This window comes from Opisthorchis viverrini, assembly GCF_000715545.1.
Source record: "Opisthorchis viverrini unplaced genomic scaffold opera_v5_2, whole genome shotgun sequence".
NCBI lineage: Eukaryota > Metazoa > Platyhelminthes > Trematoda > Opisthorchiida > Opisthorchiidae > Opisthorchis > Opisthorchis viverrini.
This window is the reverse complement of record NW_008751658.1, coordinates 4,717,338-4,738,333: the sequence shown is the minus strand read 5'-3', so window position 1 is coordinate 4,738,333 and position 20,996 is coordinate 4,717,338. Positions and strand designations below refer to the sequence as shown.

The 20,996-nt window shown below is 39.8% G+C and overlaps 1 protein-coding gene across 1 annotated transcript in view; it reads right to left on the bottom strand.

The window, feature by feature from the left end:
- Window positions 1-1,701: 1,701 nt before the first annotated feature.
- The window catches only part of T265_00256 (hypothetical protein), a gene marked incomplete at both ends in the record, with an annotated part of 38,295 nt that continues 19,000 nt past the window's right edge, over window positions 1,702-20,996 (bottom strand). Inside the window, 3 exons of the mRNA XM_009163964.1 lie at window positions 1,702-1,874; window positions 9,716-10,098; window positions 13,606-13,911. Of these exons, the coding sequence (XP_009162228.1) occupies window positions 9,716-10,098; window positions 13,606-13,855 (633 nt within the window). The remainder of the gene's footprint in view (window positions 1,875-9,715; window positions 10,099-13,605; window positions 13,912-20,996) is intronic.

The following is a 20,996-nucleotide window of genomic DNA, read 5'->3' as shown; positions in this document are numbered from 1 at the left end:
CTTTCAAATTATGAACTCTTGGCCAGTGGAGCTGGATTTGAGCCATTCAACCGAATCAGATGCACTATAGGACAAAACAGGACTGACTTACGTGCGCCAGGTGAATCACAAATGATCGTAAGTTGGCAGCGGAATAAAAGAGTAGCCGGTTGGAGCAGCCCCAACTGTTCAACCAAACAACAGTCTGCTGTGGAAAATGCGCCCACTGAATTCACTCACAGTACTTGTTCGTTGTGCTCATTCAACTTTGCACCCCTAAACGTACCGACCTCCACCATAACCTGGTTTGAAATGGTTGACTGAAGCACATATTGGATTCGCATTAGCATGTCCCAAGTCCTACAGTCTACACGCAACATTGTGGGTATAACGAGCTTGCAACAGCCCTTCGGTGATGAGATTAATTAGGATATTTGTCCAAACGGCCTTACTATCTTTGTACGGGCCTTCGTGATGATGCCGGGTCTGAGGAGACTCAACGCAGGTTTGTTCAGCAGTATGCACTATTGTCCTAATAAGGGATTTCTAAATTTAAGGACTTTTGTACGCCATATAGAATTTTCAAACACATGAAGTGTTTTACCTTCGCTGACTCCCCCCAAGTGGGTTCCGGTGATGTCTTTTACACAAATGTATTATTGAGTCGTTATACGAATCCGTTATTTGGCCGGAAGATGTCTGAATGAAGGGCTCGTACGCCCAAAATTAGAAGAACGCATTCCCTTTATATTACTTAAAAGCACTTTACAAAGCGTACGCTTGTTGTCACTTAACTTTAGGCCGCCCTGCCCCGTAGTTAGGTATTAAATGTAAGCTGCAAGGCGTCCATTTCTGGTGGCTTCTGAAGAAACAGAACTGCTTTTGGCTTCGTAATACCTTCACATATGTTAACTTGGCATTAGACTAATACATTGATTATAGAAACGAACTCATACTTCTCAAATGTGTATTCGCTTAAAATTTTCCACAACTTTTCTCTAAATTTGAATCACGTGTCATTTGAAGAAGCAATCGAAATTTGTTGTTTTGGCTGAAATAAAAATTGCACCTCTCTGCGACAGGATCAGAACTGGTTGCAACTAAAGGGATTCACCTCATACATTCTACCCATTCTCGAGGATGAAGTCGCACTAAGTGATGGAGTTAGTAGTTGAAATTTTTGAAGCAATGAAAAGTTTAGCTGTTACAGTTGTGCACTGACTTCAAAGATGACATGCAGAACTAGGTTAGTATGCACCAAAACTCCAGGCAAGATGTGACCTTCGGTGATGTTTGAGATTTTGGTTACCAAATTTATGAAAGCTGGGACGAATCAGCAACAGCTTTAAGAAAACGGATTTCCAAAAGATTACTTGTTACCACATGCACTATGCAAATTTTCTAACTTGGTAAACTGACCGCAAGTTGGCAACGAAAAATAACACAAGGCTGAACTTTTCAAATGACCCGCTGCATTTTTCACCGACAAGAATATTTGGCCTCAAGGATCATCCAATGGGATATGCAGATCATTAAACTTTCTGGCATTGCTCAAATGCACCAATGGTATTTCCAACAGTGTTGTAGTTTTTCAAAGTGTATTTCGCAGTTGCTCGTTGCTAGAAAAACTGAAGGAGTAATTGACGCACCCGAAACATTATGGGACAGCCGTTATAAATCATTTTGGCTGCATTTTCGGAAGAAAAAAGTAGAGTTGAGAACATTTCTTTCATATAGTTTTTATGGTACATATTGTTATAGACGGGCAGACGAAAGGAGATATTTTGTGAAGAATGAGGACGCAAGCGTTCATACGAAAGATAGGTGGTGCCAGTGCACAAAATGTCCCCATTGCTAAGAGGTGGCGAACGCTGGACTCACCGATTGCACACACGCTGGAAAAAATTTATGATGGAATAAATTGGTGCATAAAAGACACTGGGCTGAGTTACACTAGCGATGACGGGTGCTTGTATCGTTTTGCTGGCACGTAATTACGTTGGTAATCTTTAGGTTTTTTCCTCAACTAAGAATTCTACGGGTGATTAAACTAATTGTTAGTGGGTAGTGAATGGTATTTTTGAAATACTGGGTCTTCTTTACTCATTTGGTTGGCACAACTTTAAGACAGTTCGCTATCTACCATCTAATATCAGCTGTTGCGGACTCCAAAAATGCAACGTAAATCAGGCGGGCATGTGGCAGCAAACAATGAGAACAGCATACTGTTTTCAAGAGTGGCGGGTGAGGTTTGTTCCACAGTAGACGTCAGTCAATGATCACTATTTTCCAGAAAAATGGCAGGAAGGCCTAGTGTTTTTAGGACTGACTAACTGCAGTCAACCTTGAAACCAAGTTGTGCAACAAGGATGAAAATGAACCGTGCCGTTTCAGAGATCACAGGAGGAAAAATCTAACGAGTTCTTAGTCTCATCGATGTGTATTTGTAGCTCGCTGATTTGCAATAAAAGTTTAAACTGTGCCATGCGATGGATACGCTGGCCTAACGTGCCAATTTGGGTCTCAACGCAGCTACAGTGGAAGTGATATGTACCAAATGAGGTAGATAGGTTGAATAAGGTAGGATAGCTGGACTGCAGTAAGGTAATCCCAGCAATTAAAGAGTCACACTCCTTACCGGATAGATTTACTTCAATAGCCTATGATATGGCTACTTGGTACGCAACGTATGGTACATTCGTCTTGAGTAGAGCATAATTTCGGTTGTTTGATAGTTGAGCTTGACTGCATATGACAGTGAAGTTCTCATGATAAATATATGTTATGAGGACGTCCACAGGAAACGGGCACGTACTGTGCATTCGTGTCTTATTGCGCCATTCTGCTCTAGGATTGATAGCACGTAGTGGAGCCACACCGCGTATAATGCGTCGATATTGTGTCCGCCGTAAAACTGCTCTTCAAATCAGAACCCTCGTAAAACAACACTTTATACATTTTGTCGTTATACCTCTGTGTTGTGGGAATTTCGGGTCCGAGTCTGTTGACAAAAAATGAAGTATTGACGACTAGTGACGTTCTTCCTGCTGTGTTAATTTATCCCACATATTCCTCACAACCAGAAGTTTCTCGGACGATGAACACTGCACGGTGACATCATGGAAAAATTTTTGATGACAAAGTCTTTAGAAAAATACTCTAGACAGTAACACAGTGTATTTCCTTCTCACCGGGATTCACTCCAGTGTGGTAGTGGTCCTTTTTGGCTGAAAGATGCAGCACATTGCTATGTTTTTATTTTCTACGCCAGATAAAACAAAATATTGTGTGAAATAACCTTTTTTCCGTAATGTCCCCTCTGTAGGTGCTATTTAATTGCTCACGTTATATGCATAGTGTAATTTCCAAATTTAGCCATGCACACGCTTAAAATGCATGCAATCCTTGGTCGTATTAGGATGGATTTTTAAAAACTAGAGATTCATGTTCTTGATCACAGGTGGTGTTTAAAACTAACGGATTTTAATTACTACTTCAAACTGTTACTTGTTTTATCCTTTATTTTCCGTCATATAGGACTTCTTCAATCAGAATATTCATCCCATGATTTTAACTGTTCCAGTGAAACCGCGAGACTTATTGTGTGAAAGAAAACTCAAAGCAAACTTATCTACGTCCAACTAATATAACCATCTGTCTTTGGAGATATTTTCTTCTCTTTTAAGCTGGAATTTTTCCATCGATTTCCTTTAATGGTCTGCTGGTTTGAAGAGCTGCGTACAAGCAAGCGAGGGACACTACTGTTTTGTTAATTTTGAGTCAAGACTGACCGATGGATTATACAAAACGGTTGGATATAGAACAGTAAACCGATACGTTTTCCTAATCCACCAAACATGGAAAAATATGGAAAGTTCGTTTTTTTGCGCGCCAAAAACAGAAATTTTTGTCACGTAAAAGGTGCCTGTCTAAGTAAATCATCCTAGTGCTTGGGAGACAGTAGTTAGCACACTGTTCTGTAGAGGATTGTAATCTTACATAGATATCAGCCATAACTTCGTGGGAAAAGTAATCTTGCTATGGCTTATATTGTCTGTAATGTTGTCCCTTTTGCAACCTATTATTGGACAGTCTATGAAATAAAAGCACAAATGCGTAATTTATAGCCACTTTCAGTTAATAAGTAAACTCAAAATCTTTGAGATAGATATGACATCCGGCCATCAATGAGCCATTTTGTGTTTTGTTTGACGTTTGAGTACTTTATATTTGAATAAACCACAGTAACAAAACATTTCGATGTACTAAAACGTGCCCAGGATTGTTTAAGTGATAGTTGGATGTAGATCTATACAAATTCAGCGTTTCTGCTAAAAACACATGGTACGAAACTGCCATGGCGTTGTAATTTCAAGGTTTTATCTTAAAGACATATATAAGCAAATAGATCACAGGTTTCTCTTTTACAAGCCGATCTCAATGTCTTTCACGGAACCTATTTTATCTACAATCACTAATAATGTCTAATGTGTTTCATTCGATTGATCACATTCACACAAACCCGTTCCAAACCTACGCAGTTTCTTTTATCGATTGAAGTGGGTTTTCCGAATAAAACCTGATGTTCTGTTAAGCGAATCTGTGCATCTGCCAATCAACTTCGGACCATGCTTGATGCTTGTTTCTTAAAACGCGGGCACAATTTACGTCCAAGCGCTCGCCACACACTTAACCTGAGCTGATTGTTTTCGACAAATGGAGAAATCTGGATGAAAGCTCCCAACGAACGCATTGTTTTTGGTCGCGTAAATAACGTTAGTACAGCACGTGTTTCTGCGCCCTCCAGCTACAGTGTGTACTATTCATCTCTGTCCTTTTGCTACCAAAATCATGGGGAACACAGAATAAACCAACAAGAAACAGACTATTGCACTTTCAGTGAGGTACACGTGTAACTTGATGCACTTGAGATTGCTGGATCCCAAATCTTCCTAGTAGTATTTCTGTCATTAATTTTCCCGCTGAAACAACAATGCACTTCAACGGTGCATGAGTGATTTAATCTAACTGGTTCTCACTGATGGTTAAGCAAGCTGTCATAAGGGCTTACAGTTTGAAGCAATCCGACAAAATTCGACAACAACAGTTGGCGGCAGACAGCAACTTCCAATAAATTAAGAGCACAATAAGCCACAAATGACGGTTCCACACCCTCTATTTTGATGTTAATTCCTTAATTTGAGTAACCTCTAGAACACTTTACGATCACATTGTGCCCTTTTAGCACGAAATTTTATCTCAGAATAGTTTTGTGGATTGCGTGGGGCGGATAGAAAAATAGGATTTTGTACAATATAAATGTTCCCAGCGTTATTGGACAGCAATTCCAATTTTCCTCCAGGTTTATTTTTGGTCTTAAGTAATGGTTGAAGTTATCTACTGACGAACACGGGCTGGGCAGTTACAAGTTAGAGAGGAAAGTAAAAGTCCCATATGCACATAGTCTTTCCACGCGTCCCCTTAAACTTTGCTGGATATTCATTGACTACTACACAATAGTGAACAAGCAATGCAAAGCGGTTCCACAGCATCCGCAATAAACTTCACCTTCTATCAGATGCGGAGTGGAGTTTGACTATCAAACATAATCTATTCGCACCGTTCATTAGCGGTATCCATCGTTGCATTAGCTCATAGAAGAAGTAATTTCTTCTTCCTGTTAACTTTTACGTTCATCGTCATTTTTGTTCATTCTTCAGCTTCATGCTTCTTTGGTAATTCTGTCAGTTAGAGTCATTGCTGGTGAATGTCACACGTTTTGTGGGTTTCATCCCACAAGTGTTTTGTGTACTGCTTTTGGAAGTTCTTACTATTTGACCGATAGGTAATAACCTTACAAATTTACCGGTAGCGTGGGAGCAACGCTTGTGAATTCATAGGTTTAAGCGTCTTGTTTAAGCCCCCAGAACAATCAAAACTGGTTGTTTTCTTTTTACAAATTTGTGCAGAAATGGAGGGAAACAGGAATGGCTCTAGGTAGGTGGGCGTTCCTCATTGGATCTTCGAAACAAAATACCAACAAACGGCCAGCGCTCGAAATGTGGTTTCGAAGGCAGCAGTATTAGGTGTTGGTAGTAGTGAATAAACAAATACAGGAAATATTTGGTGCTAGGTTAAACAGATAGCCCTTAAACTTTGTGGAATATGCACTTACACTGGTCTTTACTAGGACGGAACAAATAAATTAACAATAAATTTTTAATATTATTAAACAATAAGTGATAGATCGGGTGGCGAGGTAATCAAATTGCCTTATCCTTAGAAATGTTAGTGTGACTAGGTCGTACAGGAATTAAAACACAACACGTATGAAATTGTATTTTTCTGGTTCACTAATTATAATTTTATGATTGCAAATGGTATAGTAAAAGTCAGTGGCTGTATAAATTAATTATTGTTTCGAGTGTATTTGTATTCAACTCATTCTCTAAATAAGTCTATCTTAAGGTCCTTTATTGAACAAACAATGCAATAGGACTATGTGTGCAATTATGGTTAAATAAAGGACAACAGTTTGATCTTAGAAAAGATGATTTTGTATGGCTTATCCAGCCGACACGTATATGTGACTCAGTCCAGTATGAAGGAAGCACGTGCGTATTCAGCAGTTGCTTTGACTGCAAACTCTTTAAAAGTTAGGCCCTGTTTGTTGTGCTCTTTTAAATGTGGGTTGGTTGCTGCGTGCTTCACTTTGCTCAGTGCATTTCGCAAAAGTGTACATTCGACTCTGTGCATGTTTTATAACGAAACTAGACGTCATTCTAATGTGCAGAGACGTGACACATTCTGCAGACTGGAGTAAGGACGAAAAACAAATACATACCAAGATTAATTGGACATGCTGCCAAAAAACGGGAACTTATTTTTTGCTGGTTCTTATCTGGGAATGCTAGAGATTAAATGTTGGACGGCTCATATTTGATCAACTCCTTAAAAGGACCTCTGATCACCTAAACCAAGAAGCTATGCAAAGCTGTTATAGACCCTGAGTTAAAAATGGTTTGGTTTAATGTTCGAAATAGGTGGCTTTTTGGACCTTATGGAATAACTGAAGGATGCAAGCATTTCAAATCAAAATTATGCACAGAGATCCAGGCATTAATTGGGTCAGAGGAGTTTTTAGGCGTCACAATACTAGACGGATTAATGATGGGAAAATTTACCTTCTTAAAACTAAAGGACACTAACCAGCCGCATCAATTTTGAAACGCGTTCTTAAAAAAGCTGTAGCAAATGCGACATGACTTAATAAGAAGTGCTCGTAAAGCCTAGCCGCTGAAGAAAATAGATGTCTGGTGGTCACCAAGGTCCACCTAACACAATGTTTCTCCTTCTCAGTAGTTCTTAATCAGACAGCCTGTATGCGAATTCCATAAATAATGAAAGAATGATGCTATATCTTGTCTAACTGCAAGCTAATCACAATGCTGATCAGTATGCGTTAGCCGAAAATTTGTCAACTACTATCCGAAGCCGCGTATTCGAAACCTCGTGAAGTTTGGTCAGGTGCGTACTATCAACGATTCCAAATAACCTTGTAATTCCCGTACAGCGCTTCCCGGGCCTGCAGCATAGATTGACTTCTTTACAGGAGGAAACGTCCACTGAAGATTCCGAAATTTGTCATTACCAACTATTTTCTGGCTGGTTCTGGCCTTGCAATTACTGACGCAATGGAACAATGCATTTCCCTGAAATGGTACATGGAGTAAATTTTCTTGTTGTGTTTTGGGCGCACAGAAATGCCTCACAGTGTCACTGGGGAAAACTTATGCTGGAGGTGGAACGGAATAAAGTTCATGCATATTTACGTGCCCACAGCCGTGTGGACATGGAACGCATTTAATCACCTGGTGTATACCTAACACTGTCTAAATGTGAAAGTTGAGGCTAAATACACCCTTTAGGAGAATTGTTTCTTTTGGGACACGGCAACTAACAAATTACCATACCACACGCAATAACAGGTGTTTTAGTTCGTATTTTTCAACATCCAAATGCTCATTTCCGAAAACTGCTTGGTGGGTTTTAAGAAATATGATTCAGAAAAATATTTTCCAGGTGTGTTTTGCCTATGAGATTGAGGAAGCCCACTTGCACTAATCCAACTTATCGAAATCATCAAAAGTGCACCTTCACTATCTAACAATGCTTGAATTTTCCGCAAACTTTCCAATAGGGACAGTAGGATATAACATCGCGGGAAAGCGTTTAAATTATGTTTCACCTGAATGATCACCTCATTGATCAGGGTGAACTCTACAACTATATATTTGAAGGCATCGACTAAACCATCTCCCTTCCTTTTAGCAATGTCAGTTTTAAGGTTTTCAAAGGACTGTTCTTAGTTTCTGCCATTTAATTATAACTGGAGGTTTTCGGCTCACCTTTATTTCTAAAATTCATCAAGTGTTACATGCAACAGTAGATGACTCTATGCAAATTAAGTACCAGTTTCAAAGTTCCAGTCAGTGGATTAATTGTCTGTAAGCACATCGCCAACTCCCTAATCCCCGGTTAAGCCCTACTTTATTCCTACATGTGGACAGTCCGGATTGATTTTGATGGCGATTGGATAAAATTATTACTCTGACTAATATATTTCAGCCAAACCACCGGTTTATTCGTCAAAAACGCTTACCAGTGGTCTGATCGCAAAACTTAGCGTGTGTATTCATTCATCCAGACGACTGACAATAGTGTACTACTTGTCAAACAAATTTTATTGTTACACATTACAGTTTGTTGCGTTTGTTTCAATATGCAGATCTTGAGTGAATAAGACCCCGTAAAACTGCGGTTGGTGTTCCCGTTTTAGTTGCGCGCCTGTCACTACGACGCGGTTATATTTTTTATCATATCGTGGTTTTGGATAATGTACTCGAGTTTTGATTTTGTTGCTTAAAAATCGGTGGAATTTTGTGCATTTTTACCAAATTAATCATAGGTGAGGATTATTTTTTTCCATTGGACTGACAAAACCTACCATACTGGAACATATGCCGGATATCAGTGTAATGTGTGTACTGTGTCAGTGAGCCATGCGTCAGCGTACAACGCTCGTACTAGGGGCAAGCAGTGCCTAATACTAAACACCAGCACGGCCCAAGGAAAATGAAAAAACAACCTGGAGTTGTTGAACGTAAGAAGTAATGCGTACGGCCGTAATGAATGCTATGTTTTGACGAAGTGCTCAACCCCTATCTAACTAAATGTGAGAAAATGTTTAAACCATTCTTGTTGTTATGTTTTGCTCTATTTGGGGAATAATTCAGCTGCATTTAAGGCTGATAACTCTGTTTAAAAGAACAAAACCCTTTAATATAAGACTGGAAACACTGTTGTCTCAGTGTGAGATTGCAGAAACCATCAGTTAACTTAGCTTTGCTCTGATGCATGATGTGAACGTTTTGTTTCCTGGGCATGAAAGACTCATTGACGTTCAGACAACAAAAAAGAACTTGCTAGCTGCCTTGAATAAATATGTTGTTGAGGATGGCTTATTCTAATCCAAAAAACTTAGACACCAGTACCGACAAGACAACTTTGATCATCAATGCATGCGCAAGTAAAAAGTGTAGAAAGAGATAATCTTGGTGGCTCTAGATGCCCGAAAATGATGAGTGATGATTACAAATGTAACAATAATACCAGAACCCAGTCCCGTAGAAATAAGTTGGATCAGCTAAGAAGAAGCATCTGCATAGTGAATGAATCACAAGAATAGAGTAATTATACTCACCTCCACTACGTGTATGCTTGCGTTGCACAATTTGTCGTCAAGATCGGTAACCTGTATGGATTCTCTACGAGAGCACATCTCATGAGCTTGAAGAATTTCTTTCAAAAGTTCAGAAAAGTCGGCTTCGCCAGCACTTAAATCTGCTTCCGAATTCATGCTGTCTTCATTCTGAGACTCTTCTAATGACAGAAGACGTTTTTCCTCTTCACGTTGCATTTGCTTCTGCAATTTCTCTCGCTTATAACGTTGTCTTCGTTCACGTCGTCGTTCGTTCCATGACTTTTTCTGTTCATCTGTGGTCGGTGAGTATTCTTCCATTTTGCCGTTGCCGTATAGGCATTCGTCCGGCGGCGGGGCTTAAAATTAAACAGGGGTGTATTTGAAAGGGTTCGTAGTACTTAGGTTGTATAAAAGCACCTGACGGTCAATCGCGCCTAAAGCATAAAATGCACAGCACCCGTTTCCATGTTTGTTGCTTACAAGACCTAATATACTTTTTCGATTTCTAGCTGTTTATCTTTTTCGTTAGGTCCTCCGTGAGGTGTGTTCAAGACACAAACGCCCGACGAGACTGGCTGTAAGCGGAGGGAGGCTTTACGGTCATGGATATAAATAAACAAACAAACCGAGGTCTTGCACAGTGTTCATATGATTCTCCATATGGTACAAACCGCTCCTTACCCGTCCGTCAAATTTTCAAGTCATCTCTTGGAAAAATGCACCATCAGTCTAATTTACAGACATGATAACGGTGGTATAATCACATATGGAAGAATATGTACTGTGTTGGCTGAATTAGATGTAAATTTGTCTGAACTTGTAAACTGTGTAAGCTGACATTGAGAGCACATTAGAGAATGGAATATTTTAGCATTTTCCTAGCAGAGTATGAGAATTTTGCACATAAACGGCCAACAAAATTTATGATCACCAGGAAATTTATACTACTGTTAATAAACTTGGTATTTGTTTAAGATCACTAGCACCAATTATCCACATACCTACGAAATTCGCTGTCAGTTTCATTCCATTTCACTTGCTTTTAGAATCTGTGCAAAAGTGCTTGATAATATCAAACTAATGAGGAATACAGAATATGTTTTCGGGCAGTATGTCATCTCATACAGATTTGTTAGGTACTCTGAAATATTTTCAACCCAGTTTCAGAGATCGCGAAGGCGCCGGAAAAGTGTTTTCCTTGGCTCCAACAAAGCTTAAGTTTACAGCCTTCAGAGCAACAGCATAACTTGACCATTCACCAGGAATGGGGTGTATAAGTTAGAGCACTCTGTGTCCAGTTCACTAACCGGATCATCAGTGCTAGCCAGCTGATATTTTTGGATTGTGGTAGCAAAATAAATTTAGGGTTTTGCTAGTGACTCACGTTAGCAAATATACACATAACTTTTCAAAAGTTCTGCCCAGTAACTAGGCCAAATTTTGCCATCAACAATTTGATGTGACGTAATTGCTAGATGTAAACCGGTGGAACTACCAAAGACCTTTCTAATGAAAGAAGAATTAAGGTGGTTTGGTATTTTGAGTAAGTTTGAGACTATGATCACCAGTCTTCTACTGCAAAGGAACGACGGCTTATTGTCCCCAAGGGTTGTTCCCAGATTTTTGTCCAGTCGAGTGAGAACTCTATTAGATGAGAAAATAGGTTGCGGTCATGATACAGGCTTTTAGAGTAACTGTTATTATTGGAAACAACATTCTCATCACCAAAAATGTACGAGAAATTTGTTTGTTGATCAAAGAAGCAATGGTTTGTGAGCCTTAATGAAACCGGTGGATGCTGAGTTTACTTCCATGGGTTTTCCGGGAAGAGTGAATAACTTCCTAAACTTGCTTTTAAAATTGAGCATGTATAAAAATGACGAAAAAATGCTCGTGGAGTCACGCAAGGATATGATACACATTTTTTAGGCAATCAGTAATCGCACTAACGAGAAGAATATTTTGTAGGCCTAGTTACATTCCTTTGACCAACTAGGCTACTTTCTTGAAACTTTTTTTATTTTCGTAGTTATCGACATTCTTTCGTTATTGGGGGTCACTTGCTTTTGCCAAAATTTTTAGAAGTGAATCTCTTTGCGGTTACTCTGTTTTTTAATACATTGTGGTTTTATGCTTATTTTGAAGCTAGCTTCTGCCCTCTGTCCGACTTAATCAATTGCAGTGCACAAATAGTAGTGTTTTCAGGCATTAGTAATTACATGAGCAGCGCTGCATGCTGAAACTGCCGCGCACCGTGCATGCACTCGTAAAGTGGTTTATTTATGGTTTGTTTATGAAATATACTTTCGTCAAATGCATTTGCCGCAAAAACTTGTCGTTGGCAAAATACTCAGCATTTTAGTCTTTACTGATTATTTGTGTCCCTATTGCACAACCATAACCAGTTGCTTAATTTTCCGATAGGTACTCCGTTCCCCAATAATTGGAGCAACGTTTACTCAGTGTTTTCACTGGTTAGACAATCGTCTCCTACCTTGCGCCGTAAGAAAACATAAAGAAACTTCTACAAGTTCAGTGAAGTGAAGTAGGGGCCGGGCATAGTTGAGTAGCATTCATCAAGTGTACGAAGCTAGCGTAACTGTCAAGTCCAAATGAAAACCAAAAACAATCAATATTACCACATATTTAGTTTTCATACAATCTTTTTAAATTTAGTTATTCCACTTTTTCAAGGACAGAGTCAGACGGAGAGACGTATCCCAGTGGTTCGTTAAAATGCCTGGTTGCCTGCTTGTTAGACGTGCACATTATAAATGTCAGACTTTTTATTTAGACGGACGCAAAATCTAACTCCTGGAGGCAATTAAAACTATGGAACTTGGATAATTTTGACTTTTAGAATCAACTGGATGTGCCCACTGTACCCTTTGGAGATCTAAATGGTAAAGTTGTACTTTCCAGCATCCACCTTTCGGCCTCTTGATCACATAGCTACAGTCGTTAGGAGGCGTAAGCAGAAAATAAGCAAGGTGCGATGGAATTCACTTCCTCTAGATTCTCTCCTGAGTGTTGCCTCCTTCAAAATGGCGCAAACCGCGAGGTGGATAGCGCATGACTTGACAGAAAGGCGCGGCAGGGATTACTAAGAGTTTGGTTGTTTTCGGTTTTTTACGCCTTTCAGTATAAGGTCCCCGTGACCACGCCTGTGACAGGATGGAAACGTTTCAAGGGATGCCAGCTAATCGATGTTAGTGGGGTCCGTGCTGTCTGATTGGACGGTTGGAGGTGTAGGCACATCAGAATGCTTGATATTGGTCAGAACTAAATCCCTTCTCTTACCCAATCTTTTACTCTTCTTTTCACTCCAGGACTTTATTACACTTATGTACATGGTTGAACTTTATGGCTGTACGACAGTAAAGCATCAGTGTCCTACTGATGTTGATCTCTTTGATGATGATGATGATGATGATGATGATGATGATGATGATGATGATACATGCTCGCAGCATTTTCCACGACGGTTTCTAAACTGTGCAAATGTTGCGTGATTTGCATTTGTTCCGTATGTAGGTCTGCCGCAGTTGTATATATATATTCCATTATCATGGTCTGGATAGGTTTCCGGTAGAGCTATTCTGTATGGCCAAGGTAGGTGAACGTGGAAATTTCACCGGGCCAGGTGGTCAAACATCCTGAAAACATGGAAACACCTTCATCTCAGTAGACAGAAGCTATGTTTGTTTTTGAACATATCCATTGTCATAGATCTTCTTAAGTGGAGCAGGAGTTGGTTGATTACCGTTTTCTTCAAACCAAACAAACAGTGTTTACGTTGTAAACGGTCTAACTTTATATGCGAACACACGCAGCGCAGCACAAATTAATCGATAGCTAGTTACCTTCTGTAGTGTTCTTCTCTTCAAACGCTTGTTGTTGTTCCTGCACGGGGATATCCACAGCGGGTGCGCATGTAGCTATTTCTCCATTCGAATCCAAGTGAGAAGAAACCGTCCTTGGCGTAGAGTTTTGGGTAACTGCGAGTCTTCTTCTTGATCGGTTTCCTAGAGCCCAATCAATCCATGCGAAGATATAACCAAGTAAACAGAATAATGCAGCGAGCCCGTATAATCCCAGGTAAAATAGATACATCGATACTGAATTGGGCCAACGCTCCAGGGGCGATCAACTCACTCGGTTAGTGAGCCCTGAAAACGGGGAAAAAGTGAGCAAACACTGTAGGTTTCCCAGATTTCAGGAATATATCCAGCCAAATTACTGCTAACCGTGTGATATTATGGTATATATTAAGGGGACAGAACGATCCTTCCCGTACAGTTCTATTAACTATTGAGAAATTCGGTGGGACTATTCGCTTTTCTAGACATAAGCGTCTAGTACTTAAATTATTGGAATAGGTATTTGTGAACATCCTATAGTTTGAACAATGTTTTTCCTAAACATGCACTTTGACACAAGAAAGAAAAGAACACCACAGAGCTATGCTACTGGAGAACTTCTGACTCAGAATTGTGCGTCGCACTTACTGTCTTTTGTACACAGCACAAGTGGTCTGTCCAGTATATCTTATACTGTCATCCTTTTCTTATTTTGTTTTTGACCACGTGGTAGACATCAGATACCAAGCACCTTTTTTCTCCTTTGGTCTTCTTCAGTGGAAGAGGAGAAAGCTTAGACGAGGCTTAAATTTATCTCTGGATTGGTTGGACAAATGTCGTGGTGTCATCTGCACAACTTTGATGCCTTGTGATTCCACCTGCAAAACTGACTTCCTATTTTTTGTAAAATTGGTAAAATTTAAGTAGTCACTTGTCCGTATGTTTTGCATTCATCAAATAATTTGACGCAAAATTTGTAGTCATTGCTAGAAGTGGGTTCAGAAGACCAATGCAATCGGTGTTTTCTAGTAGTCTGAAATGCCATAATTAGCCCGTACTGCCAGCTTTTGGAGTCTGCTTCTGCTTTAGACGGTAAATATAGCCTGAACGTTCGCATAAATTTGCAATCCCGAATCAGTTTTATCAAGCTTGAACTTGAGTGTTGTGTACGGTGACGATGCTTGTTTTAGCATTACGTGATCACAAAGCATGTTTTTAAAGTATTGTTTTCAATAATTTTAACAAGAAGCGCCAACCCGTACAAAAACGTTCAACTGAAAAAAACGAAAAGATGAGCAGATTTTCTTATTAAGCAAGATTAAGTCGATAAAATAGTAGTTGCGCATTGTGATGAGCTTTATTTCTGTTACACAAGGTAACCTGAAGGCCTAAAACACTTAAAGATAATGGTATGGCACCGTAATAACATTGAAATAAAGTTTCTTCATTGTCTTGGAGCTACGAAAAATGCAGATCATGTGCCTTAATGAAGATTTTTGACTCGTGTATGTTATGGTGCGTAGCCCTAGACACTAATCAGGTATAGCAAAAAGCACAAGTACGGAATGTTCCTTGTGCAGAGCTTATACAAATGTACATCGAAACGGCCAGTGTATTTTCCCTAGCTTATTGAACGTTGATAAAAAACGGAGTTCGTTTTTGCGTAATGGATCGAGGCATTTAGGTTCTTTCTATCTGTTTACTACCTAAGCGACGCCATATTTACATTTATTCTTGCTGAGTATTCTGCATGGCGATTGTATATGTCTTTTGCGCGTTCCTCCATACTGCCAATGCAATAGTTACGTCCCTCTAAAAACAGTAAGTGGTCTTTGTTCGCTTCTCATTCAGCTAAAAATCGCGGTGATTTTACCAGATCTGTCGGAAAGTTTTTTTATGAAAATCAATCTTTAAGCCCCCTCTCCTAGTTTAGTGTCAAATTACTTCACCGCACTCACAATGTAACATTCCATCTTCTGAAGAGTTCCTTATAAAACTGAGAGCTGTTTGCCCAACGAAATTGAATTATGTCTACCATCCAACTGCTTTTCAGTTAATAAACAGGCTACCAGAAGGAGCGGGAGATTGATTCTCAGGCTTAGTCATTATTACACTCCTGAATTTGGTGCACATTTCACTGCTTCTATAGTATATATAGTTGTTGTTTTGGACATCTAAGGGTGGCGAAGGTTCCGGCGGCTTTTAGAGCGTAAAATAGAAAACGTTGTTTGTTCTCAGACCTTGAAAACAAAATCTCACGCATTAATTCTTTTTTTCAGAACCACACACAAACTCAAAGGCACTCAGATTGTTGAATGCAAACACTGTTTTTATTTGACTAGATTCTCGTCAAACCAAAAAAATTCGGTCTACGAATTGTGATGCAGTAGATTGGCCTTAAACGCGAAATCGCACCAGTCTATCATTGTGATTTTGTGAGTAACCTAACCCTCCGTAGGACCAAGTACTTGACAAATATCAGACAAACAAATCTAGCCATCCGACTCTCCCCTGAATTGTATCTAGTTCTTGTAGTATTTTAGCAGTAAGCCAATGAGAAAATTGGAAATTGTCTTCGGGGCAAGCTTTCCTTCAATTAGTGGAACATTTGTCAGTCGTGTTTGCCACAAAGGTAATCCAGACGCAAGCAACCACCAATGAATAAACTAGTACATTCATTTCACAGTGTTAGACAAATATGAAAGCTTTTGCGCAAAAATTGTTGTATCGCATCAGTTTGCCTTTCGCACGCGTAGGAAGTGAGGACCATTTTGTTTAACTTATTCAAAACAAAGTAGAAGGATACATTTGAGGAACATTCATTAAGGATGCTAGTTGTACGTATTCTTCTTTGTGTAAACCGAACACATGATACGGAACAGCTACTTCACGTGGACCAATATGTAACGTAATGTGATCTTCATGTGACCAGAAATATTCTAAAAATTTTTGCATATGGTTTTGAGTTGTTCTTTTTATATATGTGCCTGTAAGCATGTCGTGCCGAAATTTTCCTGTGAAAAACAACGTTTGACCAAAGTTTGTGAGCAGAAATTAATGATTCACGTGGGGCATAAAGATGTGTCATGTCTGAGTTCAGTTCATATTTTGAATGGAAATAGATAAGCCTTGAAAAACTGTACTTTGATATCACCAGTTTATTCCAGGTTTTTCAGTTTGGATTCTCAGAAACACACACACACTTTGTATCGATTTTTGCAGAGGATGCCACAAAAAGATGATCTAATTTTTCTACTAAGCTTGGTCCAAAGTTATATGACACATCGAACGATCATAGGCTACAGCCTGAATATCCAGAAACGTTGCTGGTTGCTACCATTTCTGGGTGTGATGCACCGCATACAGAGTCTAGTCTAAAAGATCGCAATATACAAGGAACGGCTATTAGGTCAATAAAACGTGTGGTTTGCTACTTCGCCACAAAAATAGGCAGTTTAGTGGATACAAAATTAGAATCGTGATCTTTTTCTACTAGACATATACCGTACCCACTATGACGATTGATGAATAGTGCGTGGCTTTGTGTTAGCTCCATAGGATCTGCTTTCATCTTGTTTAGTACCCGCCAGTGTCATGAACATCAACAATGTCGGTAGCAACAGGACACTAGTAAAGATTTGGAATTCAACTACCGTAAAAGTGGAAGAAAAATGCCATAGTCGAAAGTGAAGGGAAAGGAGTATCGTGGGATTTAGTAAGACCATCTCTATGTTCCTATGAAAAACCATCGAGAAGGCGTACACATAACCAGGAAACACTAGTAAAATGAGCACATTTTAGCATCACGCCGTCGTAAAGCTTCATTACTTTGACTGATACAACATTTATCAAAAACTCCACACAGCATGAGCTTGAAGTGTGACAAGTAAAATACCTGAGAAGTCCAAATGGGAAGTGGTAACATTCTTCACATCCCTATCGGTTGTGTCATGTTCTTTTGGAGTTTCTAACCACATGAAAATGAAAACACATGTGCAACTCAACCAGGAAGACCCAAGGATCCCAGAGTACTCAGATGATCATTTGACACCTTCATTCGTACTGCCAATTCATTGTTAATTTTGATTAAACAAATCACAGTAATACGAAAGATTACATGTGTGGGATTTCGAATATAATCACGACAGCGTAGCATAAGCCACAAATTATCTTTGGATAGCATTTCTGGACTTATGGTACTTTCGTTAAGATACAATGGAATAGGATTTGTAACTGACAGTGCACTGGTTAGGTGTATAAAACTGGACGATACAGTGCTGTACAACGGTCGTTGGCTTGTTCGCTGAGCTGGACAATTTGAATGCAAACGTTTCATCACCAATCGAGGTGACATCATCAGTGCGTTATTGGGGAGCGTAGTTGTGCGTAGGGGTGGGTCAGTGGGGCAATTTGACTGTCCAGCTCAGCAAACAAGCCAACGACTATCTACGCTACCTGAGCTACCGATATTTTCCTCCATAGAAATGTGTTGTACAATGTTGGATATTTTTAAAGGCTTGCAAATGACTTGTACAGTGTGAACCCCATACCACGCTCTCTTGGTTGGCTCGAACAATCTAAGTTGGTCAAATCGTTAACTACCCCGTTGCATCATGTTTGTCACCGACCAGTGTTACACTCTTTTCGTGTGTCTGTGTGTTTAAATATTCCCTCATTCAACAAATATATGTGATCCTTCAGAATAGCTTTCAATCTCGGTGCTCAGAATTAGGAAGCACCTATGTGCAGATCAGAATGCGAAAAAATCTCAGTACAATCCTGGCAGTGCCTCTATAACATATCTGATGAATACGAATGCGCACCGTGTTTGATGCGTCTGAAAATGTAGGATTTCGGGGAACAAAACTTGATCAAATTCAAACGTGCTCGCCTATCATTGGCTGAGTAGGTATTAACATCAACCAACACTTACTATAGTGCTTTGATCGACAAGTGCCTTGTAAACACCATGGATACATACATTTTATTTTCCCAACAAAGACAATACAAGCTATCTGAAATAGTTAAGTCCAACTTTTGTGAGTGAATACACATGGTGACATTCAGCTGGTATTCCTTGAAATTTCTGGAAGATGGCCAATCAGTACTTCCTTCTGCGTTACGTTGCTGCTTGCTTTGACACACAAAGTATGGAAGAAAACATATTGTGGCGAATCGTAAATCCTCACATCATTCAGCCCGAAATGCATCCGGTTCTCCTTTCCTATTTGTTTAACAAATACATACGAATAAATTGCGTATTCGTGCGTACTCTTGTCTGAATTCAACTCCTACAGTAACTTTTGTCTTTATAATCATACTTGGCCTACTAATTCATCACATTTACAAACCACCTACCTGTCCTACGTGACAAACCTACTCAAAAATACGAAAAGTTTAGCAAATATGGTTATATTTTATTATCAGTTTTTGAGAAAACAAATGGTAATGCAATTTTGTGCATTTTAATCTGACTGGGTTACATTGAACTTGACATATGGTTGCCGAGATATAAATGCCTATAACTACATTTCTTTGCTGTAAAAGCTTGAAATAAAAAGGATCACTGAACAACAGGTTTGAAGCTTTGTTTTAGCTAAGTGGGCAGCATTCCAGATTTTCTCCATGTCAGTTATAGATTCGGCCACCAGTCTCTATGTTCAATTTGCTGTGCAGCAGTTGTTTTATCTCATGGATGTGTAGCAGACGCTACAGCTAGATCACTCTTTAAAAGAGACTACAGTAAGTAGTGCTTCCATAATTCCGTTCTCTCATCCAGCTTCTCAGAGTTCACTCTTCTTCCTAATCCTTTTACTGTGTTAGTTCATGACTGATGTCAACCCTGCAAGAAATACCAAGGGCTTGTTTCCCGCAGTATTGTTCAAACAAATAAAAGCCTTTAGGGATGGCAACCAACAATACAATATTGCTGAAAATTAATTTTTTTCAACTCTGTTCCATTTGACGTTAGCACTTCCGCCCTGTCTCGTAGTTATGAAGTGACGCTACAAATTTTGTTGCATGGGCATCCTCAGCTCAATTTTAAATCAAACTAAGACCAGTCTGACCTGAAAAAGCCCACCTAAGTTGCAGGGTAGTTAACATGTAGTTTTTAAAACATAAAAGATATGCCAATCCACAGCCAATCGTTTGTCGGTAGGGCTATACGCTAGCCAACAGGTCTCCTTACGAAGTAATGTTATGATCCCCATTGAAGAAGAAATGTTTACAACAGAATTTCTGAATGTAGCGTGTGTTTTGGACGTCGGCAAAAATATGAGCATTTAAACCCGTCAACCAGCCTAGAGCATTTTTGAAGATATCAAGCGCTGCATGGACGGAAATGCCCTGCGCTGTATTAGGTTATGTATTCACCTCATGAACCTTCAAGTTTTGTGCAAATGTGGTGTCGATTATTTTAAATAAGCGTATCCGAACGATGCTATACTTCCCGGATTTTGAGCACAGGTTAAATATAATCAAAAATTTCAAATTTCAACCCCATGCCTCAGAAAATACACCATTCACAAAAGGGTTTGAAAGCGCTTGCTCGTTGCCAAAAATTTACCAAAAGTCTTCAAATCAGAACGTTGGCCATCTGACAAAAAACAGTTGAAACAGTAGCCACATCTTGCATCTAGGCAGATGCACAAGCAAGCTTGTGCATCTAATCAGGCTTCCAAATGATGTTCGGCATTGCACATATGGAGAGAATCAAGTTCTAGTGAAAGCTGTACTGGCTGCCTAAATGCTTTTTTAGGCATAACCGTGATGGGGTCTCCAGGCCATTTTCGCAACCGAGACAATCCATATCCTCCGATGTGGCTTAAAAATGAAGTGGAAACTTACAATTGTCGGCATGTGTCCTGTTTTAAACTTGGCTTTCCACGACGACAAAAATGTTGCTTGAGGTCGCTCGTCCATCCTATCATCACACTTTCAGGATAACTTAAGAAAAACAGTAGAACAGCACTTGATTTCAGTCTTCATTGTCTTCACCGAAACAACGTTTATGTGCATGAGGGGACCGTCAAGAAGAGACTGGACCTTACCACGGTGTGACGGTTTGCGCACCTCAGCGATCAATTGAGCTATACTGGAGAGTTCCCCGCGACACTCACATACCAAGTTGGTCAGTGGTTAGAGGTCTGACGAACACAGTCTCCTGGCCCTCCAGTTTGGGGGTTGGAACACGTATAGCGACTTGTTCCGTAGAAATGGTAATGCATTTGCATTTCCCCGCCAAACACCGCTGCCTTGCGGTTAGGCTTTTGAGCCAAAGGCTTTGGTTGAGGACCCTAATCGTCCTTCTGTCTAGGCGTGGGCGCCCTGGCAGTATCCCAGCCCATGTACAACCATGAATTGCACATACACAAATAAACTCATGCCACATC